The following is a 25445-nucleotide window of genomic DNA, read 5'->3' on the forward strand; positions in this document are numbered from 1 at the left end:
GCAATAAACTGTGATGCCAAGCGCTAAGGATACATGCTATCCAGTCACAGCAGATGAAACTTTTTTTACTACTGCGAGCAAACATCATTGTTAGACTTTTTTAGGTTCAATGATTCCACGGTATGTAGATGTTATGGCGTCAGTGACCCCATGGCCTTGGCGGAGGTTTGCACTCTCCGAGTGCTTCTAGTTTTATTTAGCTTTTATTTATTTTTTTAAATGTTATGACTTTTGTGGTCTATTTGACCTTGAATTTTTGCTGCTTAAAATAAATAAATAAATAGATTTTTTTTAAAGGTAGTAGAATTGTGTCCCCTAGCGGAAGAAAATGGAGCTGCAGTGAGAAACCAAAAACGGGGATGAGCGCCATGTCTGATCCTCCGCTTGTGGAATAGAGCGGACACCAGGAGTGAGGACTTTCCGGCCCTCCTCTCCCGTCGTGCTTCGGTACGAAGCATGGCCGACAGCGCTGGGATTCAACAAGGTTCGCCGGCCGTCGGGGCCTCGGGCTCGGCCCCCGCCGCGCCCGGAGCCGGCGGCACGGAGAGCTCCGGCGCCGCTGGAGGATCATCGGCGCGGATCGCCGTCAAGAAGGCGCAACTGCGCTCCTCGCCTCGCCCCAAGAAACTGGAAAAACTCGGGGTGTACTCATCCTGCAAAGTACGAAGTGTTTTCTGATTGCGCACTCTTTGCACGCAGTGGTTTGCACTATATATAGATTTTAAGCGGTGTTTTCCAAGATTGGCTGTGGCGGTAGTTCACAAAATACAAGCGAAGCAAAGGCAGCCATTGCTGCATCTTTTTTCCCCTCTCTCTCCATTTTGCACATGAGAACCAATAAGTTGAGGGGGAAAAAAAAATAATAATAATGTAGTTAATTAGACGGTGTGACGGTGTGGGGGCGGCTGGCCCCTGTTGGCGGCCGCAGGGGGGTTGATGAACGTAAACACGGGCTTTGGCGCTGCTTTTTTTGCGCCGTGTGCAGCGGGACTGACGCCCACAGCACTGCGCCCACGCTGCCCACCGGCCTTTTCTCGCTCTTTCTTTGCCGTGTGTTTACGCACTGTGATAAACCGTGTGGACTTCGCCACGCTCGCCCCGCAGCGTGTCTCTGCAGACGGGGACAGGGTCTTTGTTTTGACAGGGTGACAGCTGCCGGAAGGGGCGGAGTTTGTTGTTGTTTGAACGCGCATGTGCAGTACGCTGGCCTTGTAGCAGAGGAACATTAATTTGAAATAAATGCGTGATTTATTTTTTTTTTAAGACGAGGGCTCAGTTGTAACACAATAAAAGTATGACTGTAATGTTAGCACTTTGTAGACACTGACGTCAGAAGTCCACAGAGAGCCCTGATTTGTGTCCTTGGACAAGACACTTTATCACATGGCTCCAGCCCACCCAGCTGTAAATGGGTGCAGACTTTGGCCACCCAGGGAAATAACCTGCGATAGACAAGCATCCAATCGCTTATCTGCTTCACATGACAGTTTCCGTGGAAAAGCACCACAGGGTCCAAAGGGCCTCAGGGCCTGTTTAGGAAATACTTCATACTTGGAGAACACATACCTCTGGCAAAGCACAACAGCCATGTTTCATTTATGCCCCAAACCAAATTATAACCCTGTCCACTCCAGTGGTCCACCCCTGTTATTTATTTTGTCCATCAGATATTAATCATCATTTTGATCTGGATCATAGTACATCTACGGACAGACAGTCATGAGATCTAAATATGCATCTTTGATCCGGACTGCTGAACTTTGATCTTGATTACTGTACTTTGAACCAGGCTGCTGACCTTTGATCTTGATTACTGTGATTTGATCCTGGTTGTTTTGAATCCTTGGTGAGTTTTTTCTGGCTTTTATCTTGTAACCAGAAAAAAAAAAGGAAACTGAATCAAGGGGGAGTTGCTGGAAATTTACCTTGATCACAAAATTAACCAAAAATTGTGATTACAAGATCAAAGGAACCGGCTCTGAAAGATCACAGAGAACATCAGAGGCAAAACCCACCCCTTTATCCACATCAGTCCCAAAAATTAAATGACTCCCTGAATAAAGTCCTACCTCTTCTCCAACATTCATTGATATTGGTCCATGTACTTCTGAGATATAAAACAAACAACAATGAAAATAATTGGGGGTGGGGGGGGGTGGTATTTAGGTGGAATTCATTATTTCCATCGGCACCCCTTCAGTATACACAGTGTATGATGTAATCAAAAAGGGCAGGGGTAGTGGCCAAGCAGTTAAATGCACTGATTTTCAGTGCATAAGGTTCCTGGTTGAAAACACACCCCTCCCAATAAAATCCTTAAATGTAATATGGAGTGGCGTCAGGATAGGACGAGTGCCAAATCGCCATGCAGATCCACCTCGGATCTGCTGTGAAAACAAGGGGACAGCTGAAGGGAGTTATACAATGAAGCCCAGTGAAATTTTGTGCACTTCTGCATGAGGATCCATATTACTTGCAGTTAAAAAGGCAGACAGGACTGGTGTTCCATAATTTGTCACAAAATGGCAACAAGCATTAATTTCCAAATCCCAACGCACAGATTGAGTATTACTCGTTCTTGATGGAGGTATGTTCTTGCTCAGGTCCCTTTGTGTCTCCTTTACATTGCATTGATTTCTCTTCAGCCTGCTTGTACACATCTTTACCATAATTCTTGTAGGCTGAGGGAGCCTGTAAGTGCAACGGTTGGAAGAGCCAGAACCCTCCTCCTACACCACCACGAACTGACCAGCAGTCCAACACTGTCAACCTGGAGGAGCCTTGCCGGAGCTGCTCTCACACTCTGGGTACGTCAGGGTGTCAGCAAAAGAAATGACATAATATGCAAGGTTGAGCTATTTGAAGTTCTACCGCTAGGTGGAAAAACCCTAGAATGTATAGGTGACTTGTCCTGCCTTTGTTATAGGTGATCACGTGACCCATCTAGAAAATGTTTCAGAGGAGGAAATGAACCGTCTTCTTGGTATTGTGCTGGATGTGGAGTATCTCTACACGTGTGTTCACAAAGAGGAGGATGCTGACACTAAACAGGTCTACTTTTCCCTTTTCAAGGTAAGAATTCGGCAAACAGATCCAGGATTTGGATCCACACCAAAGTGCAATGGGTTCTTTCTTGGCCCATGCCCCACACATCCACCAAATATCGCAACAGCCTTTAAAAATCAAGTCGGCCTCCAGATACAGTAGTGTTCAGAATAATAGTAGTGCTATGTGAGTAAAAAGATTAATCCAGGTTTTGAGTATATTTCTTATTGTTACATGGGAAACAAGGTACCAGTAGATTCAGTAGATTCTCACAAATCCAACAAGACCAAGCATTCACGATATGCACACTCTTAAGGCTATGAAATTGGGCTATTAGTAAAAAAAAAAGTAGAAAAGGGGGTGTTCACAATAATAGTGTGGCATTCAGTCAGTGAGTTTGTCAATTTTGTGGAACAAACAGGTGTGAATCAGGTGTCCCCTATGTAAGGATGAAGCCAGCACCTGTTGAACATGCTGTTCTCTTTGAAAGCCTGAGGAAAATGGGACGTTCAAGACATTGTTCAGAAGAACAGCGTAGTTTGATTAAAAAGTTGATTGGAGAGGGGAAAACTTATACGCAGGTGCAAAAAATTATAGGCTGTTCATCTACAATGATCTCCAGTGCTTTAAAATGGACAAAAAACCAGACGCGTGGAAGAAAACGGACAACAACCATCAAAATGGATAGAAGAATAACCAGAATGGCAAAGGCTCACCCATTGATCAGCTCCAGGATGATCAAAGACAGTCTGGAGTTACCTGTAAGTGCTGTGACAGTTAGAAGACGCCTGTGTGAAGCTAATTTATTTGCAAGAATCACCCGCAAAGTCCCTCTGTTAAATATAAGACGTGCAGAAGAGGTTACAATTTGCCAAAGAACATATCAACTGGCCTAAAGAGAAATGGAGGAATATTTTGTGAACTGATGAGAGTAAAATTGTTCTTTTTGGGTCCAAGGGCCGCAAACAGTTTGTGAGCCAACCCCCAAACTCTGAATTCAAGCCACAGTTCACAGTGAAGACAGTGAAGCATGGTGGTGCAAGCATCATGATATGGGCATGTTTCTCCTACTATGGTGTTGGGCCTATATATCACATACCAGGTTTCATGGATCAGTTTGGATATGTCAAAATACTTGAAGAGGTCATGTTGCCTTATGCTGAAGAGGACATGCCCTTGAAATAGGTGTTTCAACAAGACAATTACCCCAAGCACTAGTAACCAAGCAAAATCATGGTTCCAAACCAACAAAATGCCTCGCAGATGTGAAGAAATCATGAAAAACTGTGGTTATACAACTAAATACTAGTTTAGTGATTCACAGGATTGCTAAAAAAGCAGTTTGAACATAATAGTTTTGAGTTTGTAGCGTCAACAGCAGATGCTACTATTATTGTGAACACTCCCTTTTCTACTTTTTTTTTTTTTTACTAATAGCCCAATTTCATAGCCTTAAGAGTGTGCATATCATGAATGCTTGTTCTTGTTGGATTTGTGAGAATCTACTGGTACCTTGTTTCCCATGTAACAATAAGAAATATACTCAAAACCTGGATTAATTTTTTTAGTCACATAGCACTACTATTATTCTGAACACTACTGTAGATAAACATTGGTGAAAATAACGTAGCTGGATTTATTTGTGACTTGTAAGTTGTGTAGTGAAGAAAAACATACCTGTTTGTTTCAGCTGCTGAGGAAATCCATTCTACAAATGGGCAAACCAATGTTAGAAGCACAGGAGAGTCCTCCGTTTGAAAAACCCAGCATCGAGCAGGTAATCAAATGTATTACATGTGCATTAAAAGCAGGTCATATTAGTGCCTCGGTATATTTTCCATTATCTTCTTGCTGCTCTGTGTTTGCCAAATAGGGGGTGAACAATTTTGTCCAGTACAAATTCAGCCACCTGCCATCCAAGGAACGCCAAACCATCATGGAACTGGCCAAAATGTTTCTTAACCAGATCAACTACTGGCAGCTGGAGACACCCTCCCAAAGACGCCAAAGAATACCCAACGATGACGTGGCGGGATACAAGGCCAACTACACCAGGTAGCAGCACTGCCAGTGGAGTTGCCAGATCAACCTATAGCAACTCTATGCTTTTTTTGTGTGTGTGTATGTGAAGTTTCTTATAAAATTTGAGGGGTTTAGTGTGTGTGTGTGTGTGTGTGTGTGTTGGGTTCCCAAAATATAGTCACTTATGTTAACAAATCCTGGACTAGTTGAAAAATAATCACCACTCTTGCACAGTGGCTTAGTGGTTACCACGGGTGCCACACAATGAGAAGGTCCCAGGTTTGCGTCCAACCTGGTCCTTTCTGTGTTTGTATGATTTCTCTTCAGTCTATCTTTACCATAAGCTATGTTCATGTAGCTTCCTCCCACTTCCAAAGACATGAAGTGGTGACTCTAAATTGATCGTAGGCGTGACTGAGGTGGTCTTTGTGTGTTGGACATCCGATAGACTGGTGCCCTGTTTGGGGTGTACCCTGCCTCCTGCCCTGGGATGGGCTGCAGCCCCCGTGACTCTTAAATAAGTGGGTTTAGGAAATGAATTATGCACTGTATTAACACCACTGTTGATGGAAATACATTTTATTTAGCTGTCAGGACACTCCAGCTCATTGTACACATACACAACAAATTCTAAAAGGAACAGTGGCAGAATGTGTTTATATTTTAGTAATATAAATTTAGTTAATATAACTTTCATTCATTAATTTTTAAAAATGATACATTTAAGAGCCTTTGTTTCCAGGACAGAAGGTTCCTGGTTTAAGGCCACCCCTGTCCATTCTCCATGTAATGTGGAGTTGCATCAAGAAGAGCATTCGTCAAAAAACGTGTGCCAAATGTCAGTGCAGATCTGACTGTATCCGCTGTGGTGACCCTATTTAAAAAAAAGGGTATCAGCCAAATGGACAGCACAAAATTTATGGTATTTGAATTATAACGAAAGTGGTCACTTCAAATTCATCACTTTCTACACAAGATGAACATTCCTTTGGGAACTGTACAGTACAGATGCCTGCTACCGTTATTATTGTGTTTTGTTTGTTTAGTTATCAACCTCATTTCCAGTTTCCTGATGTGCAAAGCCACTTGTTTTTCCAGAAAAACCTGGCATCACAAATTGCCACACTTTCTGTTACTTGCATTAAATGAATGCAGTGACCACACGGTCAGCTGAGAACAGTCTGTGCATGTTTAACCCCTGCGTTGGTTGCCCCCTCTGGGTGCGAACTCACGATCCCCTGGATAGGAGGCAGGCACTCTAAGCACGGGCCTAAAACCCACGGGCTCTAGCGTCTGTCACTAAAGCGTCTTTTGGTGTTGGGGAGTGAGATCTAGCTGCCACCTTATCGTGGTGGGGGAGTTTGCGTACCCGGATGATCCTAGGGGCTATGTTGTCGGGGGCTTTGTGCCCCTTGTAGGGTCTCCCAAGGCAAACAGGTCCTAGGTGATGGGTCAGACTAAGGGCAGTTCAGAACTTCCATGACCAGTAAAAAAATCAAGGACCGAGACATCGCCCGGTATGGCGGAGCCGGGGCCCCACCCTGGAGCCAGGCCCGGGGTTGGGGCTCGCACGCGAGCGCCTGGTGGTCGGGCCTTAGCCCATGGGGCCCGGCCGGGCTCAGCCCAAAAGAGCGATGTGGGCTCGCCCTCCTGTGGGTTCACCACCTACAGAGAGGGCCATGGGGGTCAGGTGCAGAGAGAATTGGGTGGCGGTCAAGGGCGGGTGGCCCGGTTCATGCTCACAGCCCCTGGCTGTTGGGACGTGGAATGTCACCTCGCTGGGGGGGAAGGAGCCTGAGCTTGTGCAGGAGGTTGAGAGATACCGACTAGAGATAGTCGGGCTCACCTACACTCACAGCTTGGGCTCTGGTACCCAACTCCTGGAGAGGGGCTGGACGCTTCATTTTTCTGGCGTTGCCCACGGGGAGAGGCAGAGAGCTGGGGTCGCATTGCTTATTGCTCCCAAGCTCAGTCGCCATGTGTTGGAGTTCACTCCAGTGAACGAGAGGGTCGCGTCCCTACGCCTTCGGGTCGGGGACAGGTCTCTCACCGTTGTCTTGGCCTACGGGCCGAGCGGCAGTGCAGAGTACCCGACCTTCTTGGAGTCCCTGGGAGGGGTACTAGATAGCGCCCCGACTGGGGACTCCATTGTTCTCCTGGGGGATTTCAGTGCCTACGTGGGCGGCAACAGTGAGACCTGGAGGGGGGTGATTGGGAAGCACGGCCTCCCCGATCTGAACCCTAGTGGTGTTCAGTTGTTGGACTTTTGTGTTAGTCACAGTTTGTCCATCACGAACACCATGTTCGAGCACAAGGGTGTCCATAAGTGCACGTGGCACCAGGACACCCTGAGCCGGAGGTCGATGATCGACTTTGTAATCGTATCATCTGACCTTCGGCCACGTGTCTCGGACACTCGAGTGAAGAGAGGGGCAGAGCTGTCGACCGATCACCACCTGGTGGTGAGTTCGATCAGCTGGGAGGGGAGGAAGCCGGTCAGACCTGGCAGGCCCAAACGTATCGTGAGGGTCTGCTGGGAACGACTGGCGGAACCCTCTGTCAGCGCGGTCTTCAACTCCCACCTCCGGGAGAGCTTCTCCCAGATCCCGGGAGAGGTTGGAGACATGGAGTCCGAGTGGACCATGTTCTCCACCTCCATTGTCGATGTGGCTGCTCGTAGCTGTGGTCGCAAGGTCTCTGGTGCCTGTCGCGGCAGCAATCCCCGAACCCGGTGGTGGACACCGGAAGTAAGGGATGCTGTCAAGCTGAAGAAGGAGTCCTACTTATCTTTGTTGGTAGGTGGGACCCCGGAGGCAGCTGACAGGTACCGGCAGGCCAAGCATGCCACAGCCCGTGCGGTCACAGTGGCAAAACCTCGGGTCTGGGAGGAGTTCGGGGAGGCCATGGAGGAGGACTATCGGTCGGCCTCAAAGAGATTCTGGCAAACCGTCCGACACCTCGGGAGGCGGGAGCAGCTCTCCACCAGCACTGTTTAAGGTGCAGGTGGGGAGCTGTTGACCCTGACTGGGGATGTTGTCAGGCGGTGGAAGGAATGCTTCGAGGATCTCCTCAATCCCATCGTCACGTCTTCCGAAGAGGAAGCAGAGACTGGGGACTCAGAGGCGGACTCATCCATTACCCAGGCCGAAGTCACCGAGGTGGTTAGAAAGCTCCTCGGTGGCAAGGCTCCTGGGGTGGATGAAATCCGTCCCGTGTACCTTAAGTCTGGATGTTGTGGGACTGTCTTGGCTGACACGCTTCTGCAACATTGCGTGGTGATCGGGGACAGTGCCTCTGGATTGGCAGACCGGGGTGGTGGTCCCTCTGTTTAAGAAGGGGGACCGGAGGGTGTGTTCCAACTATAGGGGGATCACACTCCCCGGTAAGGTCTATTCCAGTGTACTGGAGAGGAGAATCTGACCGATGGTCGAACCTCGGGTTCAGGAGGAGCAGTGTGGTTTTCATCCTGGTCGTGGCACACTGGACCAGCTCTACACGCTCCATCGGGTGCTCGAGGGTTCATGGGAGTTCACCTAACCAGTCCACATGTATTTTGTGGATCTGGAGAAGGTGTTCGACCGTGTCCCTCGGGGCACCCTGTGGGGGGTGCTCCGGGAGTACGGGGTCCGGGGTCCTTTGCTAAGGGCTATCCGGTCTCTGTACGACCGCAGCAGGAGCTTCGTTCGCATTGCCAGTAGTAAGTCAAACCTGTTTCCAGTGCACGTTGGCCGATGCCAGGGCTGCCCTTTTTCACCGGTTCTGTTCATTATTTTTATGGACAGAATTTCTCGGCGCAGCCAGGGTGTAGAGGGGTCTGGTTTGGGAACCACAGAATCTCGTCTCTGCTGTTTGCGGACGATGTGGTTCTGTTGGCTTCGTCAAATCAGTACCTTCAGCGTGCACTGGGGCAGTTTGCAGCCGAGTATGAAGCGTCCGGGATGAAAATCAGCACCTCCAAATCCGAGGCCATGGTTCTCGACCGGAAAAAGGTGCTTTGCCCTCTTCAGGTTGGTGGAGTGTCCTTGCCTCAAGTGGAGGAGTTTAAGTATCTCGGGGTCTTGTTCACGAGTGAGGGACGGATGGAGAATGAGATCGATAGACGGATCGGTGCCGCATCTGCAGTGATGCGGTCGCCGTATCGGACCATCGTGGTGAAGAGAGAGCTGAGTAGGGGGGCAAAGCTCTCGATTTACCGATCGATGTACGTTCCGATCCTCACCTATGGTCATGAGATTTGGCTCATGACCGAAATAACGAGATCGCGAGTACAAGCGGCCGAGATGAGTTTCCTCCGCAGGGTGGGTGGGCGCTCCCTTAGAGATAGGGTGAGGAGCTCGGTCACTTGGGAGGAGCTCGGAGTCGAGCCGCTGCTCTTCCAAGTCGAAAGGAGTCAGTCAAGGTGGCTCGGGCATCTTTTCCGGACGCCCCCTGGATGCCTCGCTGGAGAGGTGTTCTGGGCACGTCCCATTGGGAGGAGGCCCCGGGGAAGACCCAGGCCCCCGCGACCTGACTCCGGATAAAGCGGAAGAAAATGGATGGATGGATGGATGGAGTGAGGTTTTCTGAATACATATGCACAGCACTCTGGTGTGACAGACTGAACGATCCGCCCCTAAAAATTGGTCCACCCTGCCTCCACTGCGCATGTGTCATTTCGGAGCTCAGCAGCTCATCTGAGATGGACTCTCTGCACCCAAAGCGATGAAATGATTAAATGGGATTATTAACCATCAAATGATAAAGGTAAAACCTCTTAAATCATTCTAAAGTCAGTTTTAAGCAGAAACGAAGCCATTTTAAGAAGAAATAAGGTGATGATCGGTGATGCTTTGAAATGACAGCGGCACCGTGATTGAAGCAGCTAGCAGCTCGTGCAGCTGCGGCGCTCTGGTCGCTTCTTCACTCTTTTCTGATGAAATAATGCTGAATTTATGTGGAAATGATTGTTGTACAAAAGCTTCATATATCTGTCGCTGAGATAGATGATGACTGGAGTGCAGTTTTAAGTAGAAACAACGTGATAATCAGTGATCCGCGGCTGATTACACATGCTCAGTGAAGGCAGGGCGGACTGATTTTTAAGCGGGACCGTTCGGTTGGTGACACCGGCTTGCCTCCATCACACATGTACATCTTTGGTTCCATTCAAAACATTTGACACATGGCTAGTTACTACAGCAACCATCTGTTCATTTCCATTTTACTAAAATCTAATCAAAGGTCATGAGCAGTTTTATTTCCATGCAGGTATTTGCAGTCATGTTTTTTTGTTGTACTCATTGCAGATGGCTCTGTTACTGTAACGTGCCTCAGTTCTGCGACAGCTTGCCCCGGTACGAGACCACGCAGATCTTTGGAAGGACACTTTTGCGCTCGGTGTTCACAGTGATGAGGAAACAGCTGCTGGAGCAGGCCAGACAGGAAAAGGACAAGCTGCCTCCTGAGAAATGCACGCTCATTCTCACTAATTTCCCCAAGTAAGAGCGACAAAAATAAAGTGTCAAGATGACAGATAGTCATGTACAAGTGGGTACACGGCTTCTTGTACTCAGTCTGTGCACTACATGTAGAACACATGCATACCTGATTTGCCTTGTTTACTGAAGTTTAGATGGTGTTATTTTGTTTTGTTTTTTGACTCAGGATTCTGTCCATGCTGGAGGAGGAGGTGTACAGCCACAGTTCTCCGATCTGGAGCCAAGATTTTTTGGCAGGAGCCTCAGGCGGGCAGATACCCGTCCACACAGGTGCAGCACACCCTCACAGACACAACAAGGTGCACCTTTACCTCTGGCGGCTCAGTGTATGACGACATTTCATTTTCTGCAGTTATTAGTGCGCCCCCTGTGGCCAGACCTTTGTACTACAGCACCAGCCCCCGTGCCGGTGGACCCCGTCGAGCTGCGGCAGCGCCAGTCCTGCCAAAAAAACAGCTTCTGTACTGGAGCCAAGCCCAGGTATTACAGACAGATCTTATTACTCATAACTTCACAGTGACACAGTTACGTGTAAGAAACCTGGGTGTGGTCCTTTCAAAACAATTGATCTAAAATATCCGAGTTCCTCACGCCAGTGGATGCTCTGTCACTCATGGTGTGCTGGGTTAGGCTCCACAACACCTGCAGGCCTCAACCAGCAAAGTGGGTGTACAAATGTTATCCCAGTCACTCCAAACTTTTTAACTGGAGGGGCACTCTGCAGAATGCATTCCTCTGCCAAGGTGCAACAGGCCTTTCAAACCACATCAACTCCCACAGCTCCACCTCTTAAAAGACAGTAAAACAGGTTCAGAAGTCAGTCAGTCACTTTGTTGAACCAAACACTAACATGTCAAACAGTGAGCACTTTTGCTGGTTCTGACATTGTTTAAAATATGCAGAATCTGTGCCAAAACGTAATGGTACCATTTTGACCCATACACTCCATCCTTCAAAGACCTTTTGTGAAAATGTGTTGAAAGTCTTCTGAAAAATCCTCCTGTCAGTCTAAACCAACAAGTAAAGAGGTGAAAATATACAGTTGGAGACATGTAAACATGCCTCCAAAAAAAAAAAATCATAAGCAATATGCATGTGAACTCAATTACAATGTCTACTTTATTTCCACATTATTTAAAAAGAGTGATACAAGCGACAGAAATGAGGTTGCTCTGTAGGGTATCAGGGTTTACATTCAGGCAGAGTGATGAGTTTGAATATTTCTGAGGGATAAACTCATTTTTTTTAAAACTTTATATTAGACAGCACTTTTTGGATCAAATGCAGTATGTGCGGTTGGAGAAAACTGAGTGTGACGTTTTTAACCAAGGTTTATGTAAACGTCTCTCCACAACAGTAACTTGAGCCTCTACTGGCTCATTTGGATTACATGCACCACTCAACCATCGGTTCTCTTCAACTTGTAAAAAGGAAATTAGTTGTTACAACAAACAAAAAGGGGGTATTTTTGTAAAAAGAGATGGAAACAATGACTCATAATGGTAAACTACTCCATTGCACCAGTATGCCCCAGTGTGGTGCTAACATTATCTTAGCATCGTGGATGTTGTCTGTGTACATGGTATATTACAGTTGGTGGTGAGAAGCGGAAACCCTCAGAAGCCCTCCCACATGAAGACAAGAAGCCCAGGGTGGTGGGTGACATCCCCATGGACCTCATCAGTGAAGTGATGGCAACAATTACTGACCCCGCTGCTATCCCTGAGGTAACTTGTTACAGGGCTAAAACAATCTAAGAAGTAACCTATACCTTAAACACTTAGCTTGGGGGATGAATTAACCATGATCAGCATATTGATTTTTTTTTTTCTGCTTTGATGTGTTAGGGAAATTTACTCTACAATTGGCAGTTTGAGGTTTTGCGTCCTGCTCAGTGGGAATTGAACCTACCAACTATTCAGTTACTGAACGTCTCACTCCATATTGCCTCTCTTCCTGTACAGACGAGTCTACTATCAGCCCACTCAGCCCGCGATGAAGCTGCCCGACTGGAGGAACGCAGGGGGGTGATTGAGTTCCACGTCATTGGTAACTCCCTAAATCAGAAACCCAACAAGAGGATCTTGATGTGGCTCGTTGGTCTTCAGAATGTGTTCTCCCACCAACTGCCACGCATGCCAAAGGAGTATATCACACGCCTTGTCTTTGATCCGTGAGTCTTTATCCACTGTATCTTCATATACGAGTATCAGGATATAGTGGTGAGTCATCTGCTTTTTGACAGGAAGCACAAGACTCTGTCTCTTATCAAGGATGGCCGTGTGATTGGAGGGATCTGCTTCAGGATGTTTCCATCGCAGGGCTTCACAGAGATTGTTTTTTGTGCCGTCACCTCCAATGAACAGGTCAAGGTGAGGACTCCCTGGCCCACAGGTTCTTAGTTTTCAAGAGTTCAAAATCAGTTGGTCAGGTTTGACATTTGCCTGTTTCGGTGTGTGTAGGGTTATGGTACCCATTTGATGAACCATCTCAAAGAATACCACATTAAGCACGAAATCCTCAACTTCCTCACATATGCTGATGAGTACGCCATTGGGTACTTCAAGAAACAGGTCAGTTCAAGTGGTTGAGACAAGTGAAGCTTGAACAAAGAAGAGAGTAGATAAATGCTAATAATTAATTGCTTTCTAGTGGTGGGTTTTTACTGTAGTTACATCAATGACAAGTGGGTATCTTCTGCTGACCAGGGTTTCTCAAAGGACATCAAGGTTCCCAAAGCCAAATATGTTGGCTACATCAAAGATTATGAGGGAGCCACTCTCATGGGTTGTGAACTTAACCCCAGCATTCCCTACACAGAGTTCTCAGTTATCATCAAGAAACAGAAGGAGGTATGTATAAGTTCAGAAGTTCCATTTCAAACAACTCTGTTGCGTGTTTTCATTCAGTCACATCTGTCTCAGATCATCAAGAAGCTGATTGAAAGGAAACAAGCTCAGATCAGAAAAGTCTACCCAGGACTTTCCTGTTTTAAGGAAGGTGTCCGGCAGATTCCCATTGAGAGCATTCCTGGCATACGTGCGTTAAACCACTTTTTTGTACAGTAAATGTAAAACAGAATCCCATCTATGGTTTTACAATACCATGTGAGACTAATGTCAGTTTCTTTCAGGTGAAACTGGCTGGAAGCCAATGGGAAAAGGGTAAGTTTTACCCCACACAGATTTGAAGTTTCCTTAGTGCCTTTGCATTGCTTCTTTCACTGAAGCAACATCTCTGGTCGCAGGGGCCTTTTCAGGTGTCTGCAATAATATTCATGGACTGATTCATAGGATGGATTGTTTCTGATATAAACTCTAAGTACAAAGTGTGCCTCAGAAGGATGAGGAAAGTCAGTCATGTCAGTCTCTTCAGATAATCTTTTTAATTCAGTAGTGGCTGTGAGATGTTGGGTGTTTGTTATCCTACTTGTAACTGGTACTCTGACTTCAGTTTTATCACCTTCTCTAAAAGTTATGCTGGTGTTCCATCTTTTGTATCCAGTATGTTATTTTAAGAATCCTAATCCTTACCTTGTTTCCTTATCTCACTTTAATGTTTCTGGTTAGTTGTCAGCATGTTGTAGGATCCAGTTATGTTCTACGGCCATTGGTCGTAGATCTCAGTAGGATTTCCTGTTACTCATCAGTTATTGCAGCTCATGAAATTCCTGGTCTGATTTACAGCACAGTGGTCAGTTGAGTGCATCTTCTTTGGTGGAACCAGAGTTACATATATGAAAGCTAGAATGAAGACTCACATCTGGCCGTGTGCCGGCAAGGAGTATGCTGTGCCATTGCCAAAGAGGGCAAACAGCTGTATCTGTTTTTTTTGTTGTTGTTGTTTTTATTTGTATTTCTGTTTTCTTTCCGGTTTTCTGGCCTCCACATTCATTCAACACACACACTGTATTGCACATCCGGGTACTTCGTGTCCTCTTTGGTAATGGCGGGCGTGCCCCCATGAAGGCACGGCCGTGTTACACTAACTGTATAGGAAGTCTTCACTGTAGCTTTCATATACAGTAGTGTTCAGAATAATAGTAGTGCTATGTGATTAAAAAGTTTAATCAAGGTTTTGAGTATATTTCTTATTGTTACATGGGAAACAAGGTACCAGTAGATTCTCACAAATCCAACAAGACCAAGCATTCATGATATGCACTCTTAAGGCTGTGAAATTGGGCTATTAGTAAAAAAAAGTAGAAAAGGGGGTGTTCACAATAATAGTAGTGTGGCATTCAGTCAGTGAGTTCGTCAATTTTGTGGAACAAACAGGTGTGAATCAGGTGTCCCCTATTTAAGGATGAAGCCAGCACCTGTTGAACATGCTTTTCTCTTTGAAAGCCTGAGGAAAATGGGACGTTCAAGACATTGTTCAGAAGAACAGCGTAGTTTGATTAAAAAGTTGATTGGAGAGGGGAAAACGTATATGCAGGTGCAAAAAATTATAGGTTGTTCATCTACAATGATCTCCAATAAAAAAATAAAAAAAAAAGAGACGCGTGGAAGAAAACGGAAAACAACCATCAAAATGGATAGAAGAATAACCAGAATGGAAAAGGCTCACCCATTGATCAGTTCCAGGATGATCAAAGACAATCTGGAGTTACTTGTAAGCGCTGTGACAGTTAGAAGATGCCTGTGTGAAGCTAATTTATTTGCAAGAATCACCCGCAAAGTCCCTCTGTTAAATAAAATAAATACAATTTGCCAAAGAACACATCAACTGGCCTAAAGAGAAATGGAGGAATATTTTGTGGACTGATGAGAGCAAAATTGTTCTTTTTGGGTCCAAGGGCCGCAGACAGTTTGTGAGACGACAGACTGTTTAGTCACATAGTACTACTATTATTCTGAACACTACTGTATGTTACTCTATGGGTGGAACACATCTTCAGTTGGATGATGGCCAAAGTTCATGCCAGTCTGCCACCCACTGTGGGGCAAGAGGATGTTTTGAATTTTAGGATGGAGCCCCATGTTCAGGACAAGCTAGCAGTAGTGCTAGTCATCACTGGTGCAGGCGGCAGTAAGGCCCCAAATAGAAAAGTAGAGACAACAGTCCACTCCTTGGGAGGTGGAAGTTATACAGACTACTTTGGAGCAGTTGTTTAAAAAAAAACAAACTGGGATTATTCTCATACCTGAAATTCAAGATCAAGGTTCTAATCACACCCTTACCACTGTAGGCAACAGTATGTGCAGCTCTGGATAAGAGCAGGGTTGGACAGTCTGCTCAGCAACAACCTGTTCTACCAGTGAGGTCCTGGAGACACTGCACTTGAAGTCCTGTCTTCACTTGACATTTTTGGCAAGCTGTAGTACTATTAGACAAACCCATAATTTATTGCACACTAGGATCCTGCTGTGGTTTGTGGCTTCAACAGGTCCAAAGGTCTGACTACTTGCTGGCTGTGGTTCGGTATACTACTTCTGGTTGTCTCATAGTCTTAAAAGGTATAGCCTACTTTTTGGTCCTAACACAAGGTGATAGGTAGCTTTCTTTTAAGGGCTTATGATACAGCAACTGGTCAAGAAACTTGTAGCAATTCTGACAGTCCCAAAGCAGTTTCTGGCTTTTAGCAAAACATGACGTCATTTTCAACCTGACAGTATCATCATCATCATCATATTGTTCTCTTACTTTCTGCTACTCTAGGAAGGAACTGAAGGATCCAGATCAGTTGTACAGCACACTGAAGACCATCCTCCAACATGTGAAGGTGAGACACAAATACATCGAGTCCAGCTGACTCAGACACTTCATGCTTATCAACCCGGTATTTGTGTCTCAGAGTCACCAGAATGCCTGGCCTTTCATGGAGCCTGTGAAGAAAACCGAGGCACCTGGTTACTACCAAGTCATTCGATTCCCCATGGGTATGTATGAGCATAACTGAAGGACAGTTGAGGATTTTAAAGTAGAAGAAATTCCTCACAATATTGTAAAATAAAACCCTTCGAGTTATTACTGAAGTTTCATGTATATTATAGTCAGAGGTTTGCATAGTGTAGTATTTTCAATGCATCATGATTGAAATTATTTACTGTAATTCTTTCCTCCCCTTGCAGATCTTAAGACGATGAGTGAGCGTCTAAAATGCAGGTACTACACAACACGCAAGCTGTTTATGGCCGACATGCAGCGCATCTTCACTAACTGCCGTGAATACAACCCCCCTGAGAGCGAGTACTACAAGTGTGCCAACTTACTGGAGAAATTCTTCTACACCAAGATTAAAGAAGCAGGACTCATTGAAAAGTAGAAAAGATGTCACCCTAGACAGATGCGATTGTCCTTGGACCACAAATGTTACAAAACAGGACAACTGAAGTTGTCCTGAAGTTACAAGAAACAATTCCGAAGTTGAAAGCAGGTCAGAAAAGAGCCTAGTTAGTGGAGTTTGATGCATGTTATTCCAGAGTCTAAACCAGTAGATTCTACCTGAAATAAAGCCCATAAGGGGGGGGTGCTTGAGGCTGGTGTTGACATGAAGTGTAGTCATTATATCCCAATGTCTCATGCAGAGAAAAGCACAGTGGAAAGTGTAACTGTAGAGCACCTAACCAGGCCACACTAGAAACACAAAACGTGATACGAGATTCACCATAAGCCTACTTTTGTCTTTCTCCATTTCAACCTTTGGCTCTCGTGTTGTCAGGTAGAGATGCCATAATCACAAAAAGAGTTTGTCAAGTATTATCTGTGAGGAATGTGACAGATCAGGTTTTTCTGTAACTGTCCTGTAAGCATGTCAGTCAATGAGGTTAAGTTTGCCCATGATGAGTTCATCCTGCCAAAAGAAAAAAAAAAAATACTTTAAATTTGTACAGATTTTCAATGACTTCAAAGCACTTATATTCAATGTATATATGACATATTTTGTTTTTGAACAAAAGAAAAACACTTTTCCCCTCCCAATATGCAGCAAAGGGCAGTTTGACTATCAAAATGCACTTTTATTTTTCCAAGTATTAGTTACACAAAAAATAAGAAAATCTTTTTACATATAAATTACTGCTGTTAACTGAGGACTAATTTATCTAGAGGTTATTCTTATTTATGTGCTGTAATTTAAAAAGGATTATGCTCAAGACAAGGTCTTAATTTATTTTTTATTTTAGTCCTGCAGCTGGAGATTGATAAATTTCTACTTTGGAGATAAATGAAAAAAATTGTGCAATACTGTGTAGTTTTAATGTTTTGTAAACTAAGGTGTTTGTATTTTTCACACTTTAGAAAAAAAAGCTTACATTTTGTAATGTGTCTGAAAATGATTTCAAGCTCTTTGTACTATTTGTTTTAATGACATAGTATTTGCTTATTTTATAGACTGAATAAAGCAGAAATGAACCAAATTTGATGTGATGTTGGTACAGCTCCCACTGACCCAGAGACACAATTCATTCTCTCACAAATAAGTATGAATTAACAGAGGAAATTAAATTTATTGTCAATCGTTTGTCGTAGAGGATTGCTAAAAGATGCAGCTGGAGAAACATTAAGCGACTACATGCAATTAAAATATGAAAGTCACAGTTTTCCAAGTAGAATACGTGACAGAATTAAAAAAAATAAAAAATTCTCGGCACATATTCAGTGATGATGAGGAATGACTAAAGCTACGTTTGTGGGGAAGTCTGAAAAGATTTAAGACAAAGAATTACAAAAATCCCTTCTCAAACTCATATTAATGTACATAATATCAGCCAATACTGAAGAGTTCAGAGGACAAAGCTTCTGCTTTCAGCAGCATCCAACAAATGACTCATTGAATTTCTCAAATGACTGCTGGCTTTTCATCGACTCTCTTGATTTCTGCGCTGACCTCCTGCCAGACTTTTGCTTGAAAATAGGAGAGCGGAGGAACTGCAAGTCTGTAAACTTGTCTCCTCGCCGAAGTTTCCTGTCATGATGGAAAAAAAACATTTTTTTTTTTTTAGCAAACTGAATATTGAACTGGTGCTGAAACTGTTCACGCAGCATGTACCAGGTACGGTAATGGCATCATCGTGGAAACTTACGCATTTAAAGAGGGCTCTTTGTAGTCCACCATCGTGGTGCAGCGCCGCTTGCGTGCAGGGATCGGGGTGGAACATCGGGCATCAGAGGGGCGTGACCCGGTGGAAGGAAACCGACGGTATGCTGCAGGGGACAGATTGGTCACATCACATAGACTCAAGCCCCGCCCTGCTGTCCTTACACCAAGCCCACCTGCAGAAACGTGAAGGAATATGTGATTCAAAAGAAGGAGGAGAGGGGAAAATCAAAAAAACTCAATTTAAACCCCCATCAGTGAACAGCTAAAACTGAAGACAGACCATTCAGGGACAGAACAGAAAAACTCACTCAAGAATGTGCTCTGGCCAAGTCTGGCAAGCAAACAGAGTTTTTGGAAGAGACAAATTAAGTCTTACGCTTGTTGCCCGTCTTGACCATGCAGGCTGTTTGTCTGGGCAAATGAGGTGGAGCGTTACTGGAGGAATTTTCAAAATTAGACAGGACGTTGTCTATTCGCATCATCTCAGCTTCAACTAGAGGACTGACGGGGAGCAAACCATCCATCGCCATTTCTTCAAACAGAAACAAACACACATAACCACATTCTGCTGATAGACAAGATTGAATAATAGGGTATGAAAAAAAAAAAGAAAAAAAAAAAAAGACTGACATGTGCCAAAGAAGTCCAAATCAGGACGCCTGCATTTGTTGTGTCTGACAACGAATGCAACTAAATGGACTGTATTTATTTAACGTTTTTCCATCTGCATCAGACACTAAAAGCGCTTTACAATAATGTCTCACATTCACCCCAATGTGAGGGTGCTGTCATACAAGGTACTCACTACACACTGGGAGCAACTAGGGGATTAAGGACCTTGCCCAAGGGCCCTTAGTGATTTTCTTGTCAGGCTGGTATTTGAACCAAGGATCCTCTGGGCTCAAGCCCAACGCTTAACCACGAGACCATCACCTCCCCCATTCATCTGCATCAATATCAACTTTATTATGCATACTGCTCAACACTCAGACACAACAGATACTCTGTCCTTCCCTTTCTGATATGAAAGGTTCAGATGGAAAACCCAGTTAAGGCCAAAAGCAACATGCACTTATTAAAGAATTTGAAGATATCATTTTCCTTTCATTTAGGAAAATCTGTGCATTTTCCTAAAAATTCCCATTTTAAAACTACATTTTTCTCCATTTCAAAAAAGGCATTTTAAAAATGTGATACCTGCAGTGTTACAGCTTGCAATTCTGGATTATGTTTCAGTTAAGAGACATTTATTTACTATTTATTACTACATAATGCCAGTCTTAATCTCTTCCACAAAAAAAAGGTACACTAGTTTCATAAGATGTTTGTTTAAAATCAACACAGTCTTTAAAAATGTTTTATATTGTCTCAGATAATTTCTATGAAGAAACAAATAATTTGACTCCCAAATATAATTGCTATTGCTAGAGGGGCCGACCCTTTAACTAGGCATCAAACTTACCATTATGATTTTCCTGTCCCAACCTGACTGGGTCAGGACTTTCAGCAACACAGTTAGTGGACTTCAGGACACGCACTTCTTTCTCAGGTTCTACACTCTTAGGGCTTGCCTCATCCCTAAAGACTACACACACAAACAGAAAGCATTCAATATCATTTTATTTCTTTAAATTATGCCTGTTAAACAGAATAGGATATGACAAACCTAAATGCTCACCAGTGATCTCCTGTTTTGAAGGGACATTTTCTTTCCTCCTGGTTACTGTAGACAGCCGGCTTCTACGAGTCGTGATCACTTTGGCTTTTTCAGGGGAACTTTGTCTTCTTCGAGCCCTCTGGGGAACATAAATGCTGCCCTCTGACTCAGAACTTGGTGAACACAGGCTGGAGTCATCCTCTTTGGAAAGGACAAGCTGAGGCTCTGTTGGGGTCGGGGATCTCTGTGGAGCCACTTCACAGACTGACTCGGCCGCCTGAGTTTCCTCAGCCTTGGCCCTGAAGGGTGTGAGGTGAACACTCTCTTCACAGTCGAAATCAAACGTGTCATTACATCCTACGGAAGTGTTGAGCTTATTACCCTGCAGCAGAGGGGCTGTTTTAGTCTGTGTGGCTGACTTGTTCCGTCTTTTAGAGCGGGCCCTGGGTTTGGGATTCTCCCAAGGTTTTTTTAGTGGTGCACGGTCTGGTTTGCGACCTCTCTCAGATTTCTGAACAGTCACTTCTGGTTTGGTATGAGGCTGCAGCTGAGTTTGTTTCCTGGAAGGCTGCTGTTTGACAGCTTTAGGTGGGACATGCTCTGGGGTAGAGTGCTGAAACTCGCCCGACCCGGTGGGATCTGTCAATTCTGATCCCCCTTCCTGCTGTGTTTGTTTGTGCTTTCTACTGTCACTGTAAATAGGACTTGCTGTTAAAGTTTCCAAGCCTGCAGGAACATCTGCAACAGCTTCCAAAGGTAAAACGGGCTCCACTTCACTCAACGACCTCCGTTCTCGGACATGCTCGGACCTCCTCCTGCTTTGTCTATCAGCATGCTGTCGCCTCACCCCCACGGTAGGAGGCAAGATAAACTGTTGTTCAAAGTCATGTTGTTCATATTTATTAGGGACCTGAGGATCTGTTAAGAAAAAAACCAAAGTCAACATTTCCCCTGTATTATTACAAAAGCTCAATATCTGCTTAAAACAACATCAAATAAGATCTGTACATCAATATGTAATGCCTGATATGCAACCAAGAAATAATGTGGCAAAGAAAATTGCAGTTAACTGTATGTTAACTGCAACTTTTGATCCTGAAGAATAGTATTGCGTATACCTTTATAGGCGGTTGACGTGTCATACGTCACAGCCTGTTCAAGTGCCTGGCTGATCCGTTTTTTCCTGCAAAATGTGAAGCAACACATTACATGACTGTCAAGATTAGGGGTGTGATAAATATTATGTTGTGAATTTTAAGGATTACCTTGGTGAATCTTGAAGGTTTTCTTGCACAAGGATGTTTGTAGGATTAGACTAGATCCAAAGACAAAAACAATACACTTATGTTTTATCCTTCAGCTGCAAAGAGTAAGTACATCCAAATAATTTCAGCTAGCTGTTATGTTAGGCTGAATTAGGACACCATAGATAGCAATAGATAAAAACAATGTCTTGGCAAATTCCCTGAAAAAACCTCCAGCAGTAGCATGCTTTTAGCTGCACATCACTGTGCATGCCCATGAGTAATGACACAGCAGCCCCAGTCTCACTTTCAAGAAATACTTCCAGATAAAATAATTAAAACACTTTTTGGAGATTCTTACATCTAAAGCATTTGCTTCCAGAGCTTCCTGTTCTTTGAGCTTCCTCTTGAGCAGCAGTAGATGAAGGAAAATGGCCTGTTGTTCCCTCTTCAGCTGCAGGATCACTGCATTAGCCTGTCGTACTTTCTCCTTCTCTGCTTGTAGGGCAATGGCCAAAGCCTTGTTGTTTGCCTGGACTCCTTTTAAGATGGTATATCTGTTGTTATCCCCTGGACGAAAGCAAGAGGCGGCTGTTATTTGCTTGTCTGAGATACATGTCCATTTTCAAACTGTATTTACCTTAAGTTTTTTTTTTAAGTAAAAAAGTTAGTCCCTTCGGCTGCTCCCTTGTTTTGCACTCGGGGTCACCACAGCAAATCCAAGGTGGATCTGCATGTTGAATTGGCACAACTTTTAAGCCGGATGCCCTTCCTGACACAACTCCACATTACATGGAGAAATGTGGCAGGGGTGGGGTTTGAACAGGGAACCTTCTGCACAGAAACAAAGCGCACTAACCACTTGGCCACCACCCCTGCCTAAGTTTTTTGAAAGTGCTTCTTCTATAAAATGTGTGTTGGTATCCAAACTAGATATAAATAGTATGTGGGACACAAAATGGCTAATTTTATTTAGCCATTGGTTAGCCACCTAGCAAAGTACACAAGGCGAGAACTTTGCTAGGTGAAGAATGCTGAAATCATATATTACGGAATGGAATTACAGTCCTCATTTCGTCATTTACCTGCTATAAGATAGTCATGGTGGGGGGGGGCATTGGTTGATCCAAATATCAATAGTACTGATACCAACATTTGTATCAATATTGATTGATACCGGTGTAATGAGACTGATACTTTAGTATCAGTTTTTCTCCTGTATGTACTGCTGCATTCAGAAAAGACAAAACGGGAGAATGTTTTTTTGTATTTTATTCCCTGAAAACACATTCTCCTTGAAATTCTATTTCTTTTATAACATTTGCTGTAGAGTGATAATTTTGTGCACTTTGTTTACTTAAGAAAAAAAATACAGAACAGAAGTGCAATCAAGGGAGAAATTTTATTTAATTTTAGTCTTTTAGTTTCTGAACAATTTAATTTGTATTTAAAGGATAATTTTGCACACTTACAAAAAATGGCAAAAATTGTTTACTTTTCTATTGTTTTTGAACAAAAACTTTTATTATGATAATAAAGTATCTATTTACCTATAAACTTTGCTCAAATTCTGTCCTGTGTTTTAACTAATTAATAATCCAAATGAAATAAAAACAAACACTTAAAGATCATGAAAATTCATTCAGAAAACTTGCAGGACAGGGGCTCTCCAGGAACAGAGTTGGTGACCCTTGTGCTAGAAGAATACAAAATACATATTTAAAGTACAGCACCAACCCTTTCCTGGAGAGCCCCTGTCCTGCAAGTTTTCCACGTCTACCTACTCAAGTCACACCTAATTTTTTAAAAGTGGCATTGGCATCTTCCAACTCTCGATGGACTGAGCACACCTAATAGAGTGGAACAGGGAAAGTTGGAAAACATGCAGGGCAGGGGCCCTCCAGGACCATAATTGAGCACAGCTGGTCTCGATAGAAAACACAGAATGAAGCAATCAGATAAGCCTTTTTGGGTGTGCTGCAGGAACAGAGGCACAGACAGACATTTTACACTCCCGTCCAGATGGTGGAGGTAATGCAGTTGTCTGGCTGGCAAGTGCCATAAAACTTCATAGAAGAAGCATTGTGGCTACTTAGCTTGCTAATACTTTGTCTGAGATGAGAGTACCTAATTCGATCTAGGGGCACGTGAAAACTAACCACCCTATATTACTCCAGCATCTACACAGACGACACAGGAAAAAAAATAAAAAATAAAAAATCACAGAGATCAGATGAGCCATTTTGACATGATGCAGGCTCAGATGGACAGACATTTGGTGAATTATAGAATAGATGTTGAAGAAGGTTCTCAATCTGGCTGTTGAATCTGCTGCGCAGTCTAAGTTGTGAATTGGATGTGCATCTGTCAGTGTTAGTTCAATTCAGATCCAGGCACTTGGCCCGAGATGCAAGTAAAATAAATAAATAAAAATCATTCAAAGCCATTTCATTGTGGTTTAATCTACCAAGTATCAACAATGTGGACTTTCAGTAATTAAATTTAAAATAATGAGAAACTGTCCTTCATGTCAAATCAGACTGAATTTGGGTTATTGCGGCCCTTCAGATCCCCCCACACACACACACCTTAAAAACAAGTTCCGTAAAAATACTGTCTGGATTTTATTCAGCATTAGTGTGTATTTTACGAGTATCCAATTTCGATCTTCTGCTGTATTTAACATCAAGCATCAATGCAGATATTTTCAAATCTATGGTAATTATGTTCAAAGTTAGCAAATTAGCACATTCTTGAAGTATGCTGTGTTACTTCCCATGTTGTAAGCATGTATGTGGGCATTAAAGTAATGTCCAAAGCTTATCAAAACAAGGCACTTCTACCATGTTACAAACACTGGGAAGCCAAATTCATGAAATTTGGTGTTGGTAACTGAAAACTTGGATTCTGTTGGTCACCTTTGAATGATTTAGTTCTACTGGGTAAAACGTTATCACCACCCCATTTTATCCTTGAATTTTTGCTTGTTGTTTGCCATATGTTATTTACATGTTTATTACCAGGCGTTTGTTTTAAGCTGAATGTGATTATTTCTTGTTTTTCCTCCCTTGTCTTAAATTTACAATACAAATATAAATACTGAACCTGCATTCACCAAACTTTTTTTTTTTAAAACAACTTTTGTAAAATTATTATTCCAAGTAACATTTTAGAACAAAATTTTAGAAAGTAACACCTCATACTGTGATTTTTTTAAAAAAATGTATTTTCCGAGATTTCATGGCGTAAATGGCCTGTCTGTTCTCTTACCAGTGGTTCTGCTGATCATTCTGGATCGTCCTCTGCTGGGGATTGAGACACTGGCCAGCCGTTTGGTCCTCTTTTCCTTCATCCTCTCTTTAATGTCCTCCAGGCTTTGCTGGAAGGACTTCTTTAGGACTCGTTCTCTCGCCATGGGCTTCTGAAGTTATCCCCCCGACTCAAAACAAACGGCTAAGCTAAAGATGAGCTTGCTAGTTAATTTAGCTCGCTAGTTAGCACCCATCGGGCTAACTTGAGTGTCTGTAGTCTGGCGGTATACTTAAAAGCAAACCACAGTTTGACCTACCGACATACTTTAATCTTCGCGAAGAGCTTTTTTTGTTTGTTTGCTCTGAAATTACCGTTTTAATTAAGCTCACTTCTTCCTCAATTGACGGTTTGAATTGTGAGCCGCGACAAGTGATTGGTGGAAAACCTCTTCTTCCCACGTTAAAGAGGTTTGACGTCTGACATTGAGATGTATTACCGCCACCTGTCGGAATAGAGTATTGCAAATTATATCACATTCGGCAAATTATCAACCAATAGATGGCGCTATAATCATGTATATTTCTTTAAGGATGAAAACTGATTTATATTCGCCTTCCGCGTGCATGTCTCTGTGACACACAGAACACCAAATATCTAATCATAACTCTAAACTTTTAGATCAGCTTATTGCATTTTACTTTCTG

The 25445-nt window shown here is 43.7% G+C and overlaps 2 protein-coding genes across 2 annotated transcripts; one reads left to right on the forward strand and one right to left on the reverse strand.

The window, feature by feature from the left end:
* Positions 1-327: 327 nt before the first annotated feature.
* kat2b (K(lysine) acetyltransferase 2B) lies at positions 328-16973 on the forward strand. The gene is given in 19 exon segments (XM_034161021.1): positions 328-660; positions 2681-2807; positions 2927-3072; positions 4736-4822; positions 4919-5100; positions 10353-10544; positions 10711-10814; positions 10897-10961; positions 10964-11024; positions 12138-12271; positions 12509-12717; positions 12790-12916; positions 13007-13117; positions 13253-13396; positions 13469-13583; positions 13678-13708; positions 16206-16269; positions 16342-16426; positions 16619-16973. Coding segments are annotated over 19 exon segments (2382 nt in total). The 5' UTR covers positions 328-456; the 3' UTR covers positions 16813-16973.
* A 962-nt stretch (positions 16974-17935) lies between these two features.
* Positions 17936-25296, reverse strand: sgo1 (shugoshin 1). The gene is made up of 9 exons (XM_034161022.1): positions 24760-25296; positions 21851-22059; positions 21511-21560; positions 21364-21428; positions 20267-21163; positions 20051-20173; positions 18965-19120; positions 18572-18761; positions 17936-18453 (listed from the first exon to the last, which is right to left on the reverse strand). The coding sequence occupies exons 1-9, from the start codon at positions 24902-24904 to the stop codon at positions 18294-18296; spliced, it is 1995 nt and encodes a 664-aa protein (XP_034016913.1). The 5' UTR covers positions 24905-25296; the 3' UTR covers positions 17936-18293.
* Positions 25297-25445: the final 149 nt, after the last annotated feature.

Source organism: Thalassophryne amazonica, chromosome 20 (genome assembly GCF_902500255.1).
Source record: "Thalassophryne amazonica chromosome 20, fThaAma1.1, whole genome shotgun sequence".
In the NCBI taxonomy this organism is placed as follows: domain Eukaryota; kingdom Metazoa; phylum Chordata; class Actinopteri; order Batrachoidiformes; family Batrachoididae; genus Thalassophryne; species Thalassophryne amazonica.

Coding starts and splice junctions, on each gene's coding strand:
- sgo1 (XM_034161022.1), bottom strand. CDS start 24,904: ATGGCGAGAGAACGAGTCCTAAAGAAGTCCTTCCAGCAAAGCCTGGAG. Junction 21,429..21,510: donor AACCTTCAAGATTCACCAAG/GTAATCCTTAAA, acceptor CACATTTTGCAG/GAAAAAACGGATCAGCCAGG. Junction 21,164..21,363: donor CACGTCAACCGCCTATAAAG/GTATACGCAATA, acceptor TTTTCTTAACAG/ATCCTCAGGTCCCTAATAAA.